Genomic DNA, 12,464 nt, shown 5'->3' on the forward strand with positions numbered 1-12,464 from the left:
ACCTAGCAGAATGTTTTTGAGATTCTTGTTGTTGTATATCAGTATTTATTCCTTTTTATTTCTGAAAAATGTTCCGTAGTATGACTGTACCACTTTATCTATCTTGCTAGTTGATGGACCTGTGAGTTTTTTCTTAATTAGATCTTTCTTAATATTACTTTTTGTTCATTTTATAGAATCTTTCTGTTTGCCCTGAGGATGAATCAATCATCATGTCTTCTTTTGTTAACACTATGACTTCACTAAGCGTGAAACAAGGTAAGTCTTTTTAGTAAAGGCATTTTTTTTCTTTTCTCAATTGATTTTAAAGTTTGATTATTAAGGAGAAAATTTAACAGTTAATTTTTATAGAATTATCTCATCTTTGAACATATGTGGCCTTTTTTTTTTAAACTTTGTTCTCTCTAAAGCAAATATTTTCAAAATGGGTTTGTGGTCATAAGAATGGTGTCTTGATATTTCTTATTTGTGGGAAAAAGAAATATTCTGTAACAAAAATAAAATAAGAAAGGATACGGAGTATTCTAATGAAGTGTCAGAGAGCTTAGGAGAGAAGTTTACTTCTTCTAGCATAACTGCCTCCTTTATCTTTATAGTATTTGAGAAGTGTTTCACTATCTTAGTTCTTAAATTAAAAGCTTTTATTTTTGTTTTTTAATTATACACATAATGAAAATTTTACCATTTAACCACTTTTGCCCATGTAGTTCAATGGTGTTAGAATGTTCAGATTCTTGTACAACAAAGCTCCAGAAATTTTACATCTTTAAAAACTGAAACTCTGGCCATTAAGCAACATTCCATTTTCTTCTCTTAACGACACCTAGCAAAACTGTTCTATTCTCTATTCCTATGAGTTTGACTTCTCTATATTCCTCATATAAATAAACTATATAGTTTTGATTCTTTGAGATAGGATTCTTTTGTTTATATGAGTATGTGGTGATGGGGTCTCAGTTTGTTGCCCGGGCTGTCCTTGAACTCTTTGAACTCAGGTGATCCTCTTTAGCCTTCCATGTAGCTGGGACTTCACATGCATGCCATTGCATTCAGCTCTGTTTTATTTCACTGAATGTAGTGTCCCCAAGGTTCAGTCATATTGCAACCATGTATCAGAGTTTTCTTTCTTTTTAAGACAGAATAATATTCCATTAATAATTATGTGTTACGTTTTGTTCATCCATGTATCTGTTAAGAATGTTTAAGTTGCTTCCACCATTGGCTATTATGAATAGTACTGTTGTAAACATGGGTTTACACATGTCTTTCAGACTCTGGATTTAATTCTTTTGGTTATATACTCAGAAATGAAAATGTTTTAACTCTTAAATTGTATGATGTAATTATAGATTTGTGAAAACATTAATTTGCTTTGTAATCTTTTTCCTCCATTTTTGCAGTTGAAGATGGAGAAGTATTTGATTTCAGAGGAATGAGATTAGATTGGTTTAGATTACAGGTATGAATAACAATTTTTATTATTGTTCTGTTTTGTTTTTCATTTTAGTTAACATAAAAAATTTTATAGAAGATCTATATAATATGTATTTATAGAAGATATATATGGGGAAAGACTTTATTTATTAGAAAAACTTTCTTTGCATATTAACTATAAAAGAAACACAGGGTAATAGTTATTAAGTTTACTTTAAGACAATATAACAGTGCTTTTCAATAAAGTAGATTATAATTTTATAATTTAAAGCAAAATTATAAAAATTTAAAACTTAAATACCAATCTCTTTTGATTATCCTGATTCAGATATTTAAAGTAAAAGCATAAAATCTTAAAAAAAAAAGCATAAAAAAGTAAAATCATAAAAATATATATATAATCTAGTTATTGACTGTTTTAAAATAAAGAACCAGTTAGTAAAAATTTTAGGCTTGCGAACCATCCAGTCTCTGTTATTGTTCTTAGAGCAACTATAAACAATATATAAATGTGGGGTCATGGCTGTGTTCAAATAAAACTTTATTTATAAAAACAAATAACTAGGTCAGAGGCCATTGTCTATCATCATCAACTGATCTAGTACTGTAAGCTTTAATTTTCTGAAATGCAGAAATAGTTTTAGATTTCAACAGTGTTCAGTTATATAGATCTCTCACATGGTTTTAAAGGGCTTTAAAGTTGAAACTAACATCTTTCTATATACTGTCAATTTAACAATAGAATTTTGTTGCCCTTTAAATGATTCTAGTACTTAGGAGAAAAGGAAGAGAGGAATGATTCTCTTCTTTGCGGATTTTATAATCTAGCTATGGAAAGAAGGCATAAAAGATGTAAACAATTAAAAGGCAGTTGTAGGGCTGGGGTTATAGCTCAGTGGTAGAGCGCTTGCCTTGCATGCACGAGGCCCTGGGTTCGATCCTCAGCACCACATAAAAATAAATAAACAAAAATAAAGATATTGTGTCCATTTACAACAACAACAACAAAAAAATATTTTTTAAAAAAAGGCAGTTGTAAACCTAAAAGATTGAGAGATTTTGGATAGAATATAATTATTCATTAAATATAGTCTTCTCAGAAGGGAGAAAGCTTTTGTGAAGTAGGAATTGCTAATAATGACTTTAGAGAGAAAGCCAGATTTTACCTGGAAATTGAAAGATGGGTAGAATTTGAATTAGAAAATAGCTTGTCCAGGAAAAAGGCAAACAATGAATAAAGGGCAAATAAAGAGACTTTTAGTATGAAGTTTTACTATAAGAAGGAGCAGATATTCACAAAATAAATGAATGATTTGACTTTGACTACTGATAATTGGTTTCAGTTAGAAGAGTTCTTGGAAAAGGAACCTGGCGTAAGAGACAGAAAGAGTTCTGTAGATAAATATCAGTAGCTCCTTTGGTAGAACAGGGCCAATGGAAGTTTTTGGGAGAATATTAGTAGTGTGCTTTGTGCCTTCACTAGAGTCCCATCCAATTTTGATCCTAAAGTTCAAATTTGATCCTAATGTTCTTCAATAGGTTACTTTAATGTTTTCTGTTTTTTCCTGCTCTTAAAAGAAGAATTTAGTCTTCATTTATTCTTTGTCATTTTTTCTCCTACATTCTAAAGGGTCTCATTCCCTTGTTTTCCATCAGTCCCTTAGTCATCTTTAGTTCCTTTTCATATATCTCATTCCTTTTTGTATTCTAAATTATTTGGTTTGCTCTTATCTTAGACTTTTTTCTTAATTGTAGATGGACACAGTACATATATATATATATTTTATGTGGTGCTGAGGATTGAACCCTCGCACATGCTAGGCAGACACTCTGCCACTGAGGTACCAAAGTCCTATCTTAGACTTTTATTTAAAAGCATTTAATAGCATATATTTCTCTTTCCATTATTGTCAGTCCTTCGCAGGAGTGTTTTATATCATGTTATCTCATTTTGTTAGTTTCTTCTAAATTTTTTTTTGTAATGTTATTTAAATACTGAGTCGTTAAAATGACATTAGTTAGTGGAAGTCTTTATTGAACTCATGGCCACAACTGATTCCTCTTTATACTCTAAAGCTGATTAAAGGTAAATAAATCTAATAAGGCTTAGTTTGTTATAAATATCAAGAGTATATTTTGACCTCAGAGTATTGTCTTCATTATTCTTCATTCCCACCCCTTTCCTGACAGACTAAGTCAATAAAATGCAAAACTCTGCTTTCTCTATGGTGTTGCTATCTTAGTGAATGGTAACATCATCCACCCAACGGCCTCTTGCCATGGTAGAGTTTGAAATTTGATTTTTATCATAGACTTAGAGGGCAAGTTCTTAATGTTTCATGGATTTTGGCAAAAGACCTGGGCCTCCTTGGGCAGAGACCAAGTACTTTATTATTCACAGTACAGGAAACAGTGTGAGGATTAGCATATATGTTTTGATTTGTCCATATCTAATAAGTCCTGCAGTGGTGGCCAGGGGGAGCTGTGTAACATGCTGTGGATTTGTGTCGTAGCTAAGGAACACTGAGTTTGAGGAGCCTTGCATTCTGTCATCAACAGTATTGTATGCTTGCTGTTTGATCCAAGGAAAACATTACTTCACCTCTCAAGTTTGGTATCTGCAAAACAACTCTGAGAAGTATCCTGGGGAATAAGTAATACAGAGCTTACATTTCTTGCATACCCACCACATGTATGGGAGTGCATGAGATCCATGAAGGACGTCCCTCAACACCCAGAACTCTGGCCAACATCTGTAATTCTTCCCTTTCCCCATCATATCTAGTAATTTCCCAGATTAATAGGATATGCTTAATGATAGGATTAATGATAGGCTTCTATCCTAGACCAGATCATCATAGTCTTTGTCTGATTTATTGTCACCATGGCTTTCAAATAGATTTCTGCCTCATTTTCTCATCCTACCTGCACTTGACCATTTCTCCACTCCCTCCATGCAGAACAATCTTTCTGAGACAAAAACTGGCAATTACACAGAACCCTTTCTGGTTCACCAAAAATTCAAATTCTTTAGCATGATATATAATGCTGTAAATGATCTAGTTAAAACTCATTTTCACCATTTTTCTTCTTTTGTTTATGAACTCTGGGCATAGTAAGCAATATTTGTTCCATAGGCACTTCCCTTATTATTCTCTGTCCTCTGAAATGTCCTCTAACCACAGGCATGATTCTGTTCTTTTGTGATTTGGTATCCTAGTCATGGAATTTCTTTTCTTACAACCTGTCTCGATGATTTGAGTTAAGTTCTATTAACTTTTTGGCTGGCTTACCCTAATTTTTTTACTATCTTCCAGATTTTATAGAATCCTTCAAATCAGTGCAGTGTATAGTATCCAGTTTTTTTAGTGATTCAATATAATCTAATATATCACTGAGTCAACATATACAATACTTAGTTTCATCTGATGTTTGCTGTATCATTTTCTTAAGAGTGAAAATTTCTTTAGGTAAGGTTAACATAAAAACAAATTGCTTTTTCCTTTTAATATTATTAACTTTTGTACTTTGTGATTTAAGATGACCCATAACTTAAATTCTATTTTATGGACATTAATTTATTTAAAAATATTTTTGATAGGAATCTCAAGTTAGGATCACTACAAACAAAATAAAAAGATGAACAGTATCACAATAAATGGTTTAAATATTTTTCAGTAATGGATGTTTCCCTCCTATAAAAGATAGGTCAGTCTTTGGTCTCTACATAAACTACTTTTATTTTTTGTTGTGCTTTTACAGGCATATACTAGTGTCTCTAAGGCTTCACTTGGCCTTGCTGATCACCGAGAGCTTGGAAAGATGATGAATACAATAATCTTTCATACAAAAATGGTAGATTCCTTGGTGGAAATGTTGGTGGAAACATCAGATCTGTCCATATTTTGGTATGTTGTAATTTTCCTCAAATCTGGATTTGGAGTTTTTAGTAGCCAAATATAAGTTTCTTGACTGTTCCTATGTTAGTCTGGTTTTTAAGATAATTCAGTAAGACTCTTAAGAATAAAGAAAATAGGAGGCCAGGTGTGGTTTGCATGCCTATAATCCCCGCTGCTTGGAAGACTGAGGCAGGAGAATTGCAAGTTCAAACCGAGCCTCAGCAACTTAACAAAACTCTAAGTAACTCAGTGAGACCCTGTTTCTAAATTAATACAAAACAACAAAAAAGGGCTGGAGATGTGGCTCAGTGGTTAAGTGCCCCTGGATTCACTCTCCAGTTCCCTCCCCCCCACCTCAAAACAACAACAACAACAACAACAAAAAAAAAAAACAAAGGAAATAGTAGAATTACTTTAAAACTTGCCAACAAAATGTACCAAGATGGGGTTGGGGTTTAATATCTAGGTTTAATTCTCTATAAGAATAATCCTTTTGATGTGAATTTTGTTTCTTAGGTTTTGTTTGAGGGCATGAAAAACATCCCCTCCTTTGCATAGTTTGACCAAGGGGCCAAAAGTTGTGCATCAGGGTCAAGTAGAATAAATAAATATTAGAAGTTATTACACTTACCTGGTAATTTCACTTCCATTGTGCTAAGTTAAATATTAGTATTATAATGATGATTCCCTATATTGTGCTTTACTGTCCTTTGTTTCAGTCATAGCCTCTTTATTAGTACTTAGAACTGGAGTTTACTTTTTGCCCCTTTTCTTCCTTCCTAGAAACCTTGGAAGAAAGGTTATGTTTTTGGTATTTAATAAATGTTTGAATGCATAAATGAACTTGTTTGTGATCAGACTAATAAACAGTAGAGTTAGGATTCAAACCTCAAGTATTCTGGCTCACAGCTGTATAATATTAGCTATATTTCCTGATATTTGGCCTTTTTTTCCTTCTTTTATTTTTTAATATTAGGGAAGTGAATTATAATAACCAAGTCTGTCTCTTTATTTCTAAAATGTTGAGGTAACCTGAGTGAATAATGGTAGTAATTTCTAGCTATTGAACAGAGATCACTGTGAAAAACTCTTCCTTTCTTTTATTTTGGAAAATAACCTAATCCATGATCATTTGTGCACTTTGTTGAAAATAGTGTTAGCAGTATTATAGACGAAATCTAACTCATCCGGTAGAAAAGGCCAGCTTCTTAAAGGAACTCATGAACACATCAGTATGTACACTTTTTAGCTTGAGATATATCACATGTCAGATTTATAAGAATTTTAAAGGTTATTTGGAGACGTATATTACTTTCTGACCCAAAGGCTATCCTAGAAAAAAAATTGGACATTTTAGGTATTCAGATACTTTTAGCCACAGAAAGATTTCTATGACAAAAGAAAGGTACAAGAATTAGATATTCCTCTCATTTTCTTAAACTAAAAGCACTTTGAATAATGTTTAAATTTGTAATTTTTAGTCATACTTCATTAAATTTTATCCATATCCTTTCACAGTTGCATTCTAATTTACATGTCATATCCAGCATAGAAACACGTTTACTGTTTCTGTTTTTCTCATTACTCTGAGACATACTGCATTGTATTCACGTATACTCTTTTACATTTAGATTTAACATGTTAAATTTGGGTGTAGTTTAAAATTGATGGCATGTGATTATATATTCGGCAGTGTTTTCTTTTTTCATTGGTACTTAAATTAATGGTGTCTCTTAAAATTGATGACTCAACTTTGATGAAATTAATAATGTAACACTTGAATATATATAGACTTATTCCATAGATGTGGCTTATTTTCTCTTTAATTTTTTATTTTAAATATTTCTTAATGATATACAAATAACATTTGTATTGCTCCAAAATTATTATTAGCATGTAAAAGAAGCTTTTTTTTTTCCTGTAAAATAACTATTCCTAAGGGAATAAATCTCAGTAGTTGGCAACTTTCATTCACTTGAATCAAACTGAATTAATTGTGCAGTATCGTGTTAGAAAATTTTTGTTTTAACTTTTAATATATTACTATTTATAAGTGTCTGTAACTATAAAAATTACAATTCTAATTTTCAATTTGTTTCTTAATATAGTTTTTATAGTCGAGCTTTTGAGAAGATGTTTCAACAATGTTTGGAGTTACCCTCTCAGTCAAGATACTCAATTGCATTTCCGCTACTTTGCACTCATTTTATGAGTTGCACACATGAACTGTGTCCAGAAGAGGTAATTTTAGTGAAGTACTGTGATTTATGTGGTCTGCAGAGTTAACTAGATCAAACTTATAGCCAACTAATGTTTTCAAAGTGGGTTACTTCACACTTAAAGCATGTTTATGCAGAATAAAAAAAAATCTTGCATAGATAATTTGATTAAGGTGTAATAGCTAAAATATATATGTGGATGAATAAATATATGTATGTATATGTTAGAACATTTAATAAAGCCACTTGTAATTGCCTTTATTAAAATAAATGTTAAGACAGTTTCCTACTGAACACAGCATGGTGATGTGTATTCATCTAACCCCAGCTGGAGGAATTATGACACTATATAAGTGTCATATATTATGTCCCTGCTGCAACTTTAAACAAGCAAAATGCAAAGTTGATAATATCTAAATTTTCCTTCATCTCGTACTTTACAAAAAAGTCATATGGAGTAGTTATACTTTGAATTTAGTTTACAGAATGAAACCAAAATGTATAAATTTTGTGTTTCCTAACACTTCATAGTGTACATTGTATCTTTGTATATTTTGCCTGACTTGCCCTATTTAAAGTATTTTTTGCTATATAAACTTTAACAGTTATTAAACAATGTTTTTTTTTGGTTACATAATGTTCTGGATATGGAGATGTTACATATAGTTCTTACTATTGTGTTAGGATGAGACTTAACTGCTATATCTTCCACTGTACATACTGTACATTGGGGTTGATATAGCACTGCTGGAAACAAGAAGAAACTGGACTAGAATAGCACTTTGTATTTAGTCTGTATTCATCGTGGATGCCTTTCTTAATAGCCATATGCAAAAATAAAATATTTATGAAAAAAAAGGTGGGTCAGGTAATATTTATGGTAAAGATAAGTTTGTATACTTGCTTGCTTTTCATCTTAAACTATTAGTGAAAGCACTTGAAAATTTAGATAATGGATTACTGAGTAAACAAAATAAAAAAGACTTTTCTGACTTATGTTAATAGATACATTAAACAAAATCCATATTTGCTGATGTTTGTGAGGTGTACACACACACACACACACATATACACAATTGCTGAACAATTGAACTAATCAGTTTTATTGAGCCCAAAGTATCAAGCACAAAGTTCCAAAATGTACCCAGTATCACGGGGTAGTGATCTATGGTACTTCATGGTGGCAAAGAAAATAATAACAATTTAACTAATCAGTTTTATAACAATTGAACTAATCAGTTTTATTGAGCCGAAGTATCAAGCATAAAGTTCCAAAATGTACCCAGTATCATGGGGTAGTGATCTATGGTACTTCATGGTGGCATAGATAATAATAAGGTGTGTTTTTAAATTGTTGGACTACCTTTTAAATGTTCTCACCACAAAAAAAAGTGAGTTGGTGAAGTGATAGATACATTAATTAGCTTGAGTGAATCTTTTTTCTTTTTTTGGTACCAGGATTGAACCCAGGGAGCTTAACCTAACTGAGCTACATTCCAAGCCCTTATTTTTTTTATATTTTGAGACAAGGTCTTACTGAGTTGCTTAGGGCCTCAATAAGTTGCTGAGGCTAGCTTTGAATTCTTGATCCTCCTGCCTCAGCGTCCTAAATTGCAGGGATTATAGGCTTGCACCCCCATGCCTGGCATTGATTGGATCTTTGTACAATTCTCATATAGTTCAAAACATTAGGGCGCTGGATGTATAGATCAGTGGTAGAGTGCTTGCCTCACGTGCAAGTCCCTGGGTTTGATTCTCATCACATTCTATCCTACACACACACACACACACACACACACACACACACACTCTCTCTCTCTCTCTCTCTCTCTCTCTCTCTCTCTCTCTCTTACTATTTGTCAAAAGAGGGAAATGTTTCTTCTAGTCTTTAAAGAAGAAATACCATTTTCTAAGTGTGGTAATAAGAATTATTCAATGTTTCTTCTAGTCTTTAAAGAAGTAATACCATTTTCTAAGTGTGGTAATAAGAATGTATATTAAAATTAATGTATTTCTTTTAAACTTAGTGTTTTGTTCTATAACTTAGATCTGCAAAACTTGTAGAAAAGAAACTTGAGACTAGAATAACATTGTTAGAATCTTTAAGCATTAGGTAATATCTATTGTACATTGTATGCCAATATTCCATGGAAAGAGGACTTTGAGACATAATAGCTTGAAGGAAGGTTTGGGGGAAATACATTTAGAATTAATACTGTGCAACAATTTTAATAGATTTATAGATTTTTCTTAGATGGAATGGATATTTTTTTCATCCCAAGCTTGATACTTAAGACATGCTATTAATTCTTACTCGCCGTCATGCCCTATAGATACCACAGTCTGGATACTCTAGTATTCACATGTAAGCTATGCACATCCTCTCATATACTTTAAGTCATCCCTTGACGGCTTATAATACCTAATACAATGTAAGTCCTGTTTAAATAGTTAAGTATGACAAATATAGAGAATATTGACAAGGAATAAAGTCTATACTTATCCAGTATTGATGCAATTATTTCCCTCAAATATTTCCAATCCATGGTTGGTTGAGTCTGTGGTTGAGGAACCTGTGGATATCGAGGGCTATTATACAGTAAATGGATTCCATCTTTCACCTGGATGATTGTTGTGGACTCCTTAGCCATTGTCCTCTAAAAGTCTATGTTCAGCACTGCAGTAAGAGGCAGAGGGAGGATAGTAGACTGGTATAGCATGTTGAGAACAGTTGTTTTTTACTCTCTAGCAGGTAAACAATATTTAATTGTATCTGGCTGCAGATCCCTTTTGGTTTGGCTTCCTGTTGTATTAGTTTTAAAGGGCATTTTAAGTAAAGTACATTGTAAAGTCTCATGATGAATCTAGGAAAGTTAATTTTTATGTCAAGTATTTTAAAATTTTCTTATATTTCAGCAAAATAGGAATACTGTACATAATCTCTACATTTATAATTATGGAAGGAAGGGAAACTTTTAATAAATTTGTTTTTTTTGTAAAGCATCACAAATGTATTGTGCAAAAAAAAATTATGGCATTATATCTTCAACATCCTAGTTGCTGTTGAAAAGAAAAAAACAATCAAACTGTTATAACTCACCAGAATTGGAGAAAATACAGGGGGTGGGGTATGACTTAGTGGTAGAGCCCTTGCTAGCATTCACAAGCCCTGGTTTTAATCCCCAGCACTGCCAAAAATAAAAATACAGATTCCTATAGAGATGGTGTATTTGAGAGAGAAGTTGTGTGTATCTTTACATATACATATATAGTATGATAAAACTTAAAATTTTCTTTTTGTTCAAAGAATACTTGCTTATTAGACTTTTCTTCTTTTTCTCTCCCTCTTTCCTCACTTCTTCCTCTTCCTCTTTCTTCTATTCCCCCTGGTAAGGGATGACTGGTTTTAGAAATTTTTAATGTCCTATGAGTTTACCAACTTGATTTCTAATGCTTTTATTTAAATAGTTTTCTTTTTCTGTTTACATGTAAATTTAAAATGAGATAAGATTGAAAAACTATTAAAATTTGTTCTTACACATGTGTTTAATATTTTAATGTTACATAACTGGATTAAAGACTGTGGATGTGAAAATTAAATGCATAGTTTTTTATGTTAAGGAAATACTGATCTTTGAAGATTCTTCCTAATCATACATTTGTATAATCAACAAGTACTTGTTATTTCATGTTAACTCTGTGCAAATACAATATAGTAGGTTAATTGTTAAAAAGAGGTCAAAGAAATCTATAACATCATTCACTCCTTATTGCAGAATAAGACTTTAGCCTAATTTTCCATGTTAGTGTTTTAATTCAGATTACTTTCTTGTAACTATTATTATTGTTGTCATTTTATCTCAACAGAGACATCATATTGGAGATCGCAGTCTTTCCTTATGTAATATGTTCCTGGATGAAATGGCCAAACAAGCTCGAAATCTCATTACTGATATTTGCACAGAACAGTGTACTCTTAGTGACCAGGTATAATTTGCCAATTTATCATTTAGTGTTTTAGGAAAGACTCATAGGGATTAGTACTTCTTACATTTTTGAATGTTCCTGATAGTTTATGCACTTTGTAACAGAAAGTTCTTGGCTATACTTATAAACTTGTTTCACATTGCCTTTCTCTGAGTATTTTAAATATTCATTTTCTTCTGTTTTAAAGTTTTCCTTTGAGAGTCTCATGATGATGTAATTCTTTCTGTTCCAAATCAGTTTTTGACTAGATGGTTGTAAGATTTATATGACATTAGTTTTCCTAGTCTTGGAAGGAGTAGTTGTTCAGAATAATTTTTCTTACTGCCCAGAACACTTTTTTCCCTGTGGTTTCCATAAAGTATTAACAAAAATAACTGCTTGCTGTTTCAAATTTCCTAAGTCTTTTTTCTACTTCACGTCTGCATCTTCTCTTTCATTCATCTCTGTTGTCCTTATCTTGTCCTAATTTTGATTTCACTTCTAGGAGTTTCTCCTCAGTGTGGGGCACTCAAAGAGAGATCTGGCTGGTCATTTTGACAGTTAATGGGGATTGAACTGTTTTAGCCTCATCAAAACATATTGTAGGCCTCTTGCACTTACTTGCTTTCAACTTAATTCTATAGACTTGTGGAATTTGCTTTTCCCAGTATCATCAATTTCCCTTTTGTTTCTCCCCGTATTTCACACAGACACTATAGAATGACTAAATTTATTTCTCTGGCTCGGCACTGTCCAGTAGAAATATTATGTGAGTCACATATGTAATTTTAAAATTTCTAGTAGCCATGTTTAAAGTATAAAAAGAAATAGGAGAGTCCAATTTAAAAAAATATATTTGCTTTAACTCAATGTATACAATTTAAAAAAAAGAGTTTTAGAAGGGGCTGGAGATATAGCTCAATTGGTAGAGTGCTTGCCTCTCATG

General features: G+C 32.0%; 1 protein-coding gene across 1 annotated transcript in view; it reads left to right on the plus strand.

Moving 5' to 3' along the window:
* Nckap1 (NCK associated protein 1) overlaps positions 1-12,464 on the plus strand; it is a 100,740-nt gene that overhangs the window by 52,358 nt on the left and 35,918 nt on the right. The window contains exons 14-18 of the mRNA XM_076866892.2: positions 177-258; positions 1,401-1,459; positions 5,197-5,342; positions 7,442-7,574; positions 11,420-11,539. Coding sequence (XP_076723007.1) covers positions 177-258; positions 1,401-1,459; positions 5,197-5,342; positions 7,442-7,574; positions 11,420-11,539 — 540 coding nt within the window. The remainder of the gene's footprint in view (positions 1-176; positions 259-1,400; positions 1,460-5,196; positions 5,343-7,441; positions 7,575-11,419; positions 11,540-12,464) is intronic.

The sequence above is a fragment of the Callospermophilus lateralis genome, chromosome 9 (assembly GCF_048772815.1).
Source record: "Callospermophilus lateralis isolate mCalLat2 chromosome 9, mCalLat2.hap1, whole genome shotgun sequence".
NCBI lineage: Eukaryota > Metazoa > Chordata > Mammalia > Rodentia > Sciuridae > Callospermophilus > Callospermophilus lateralis.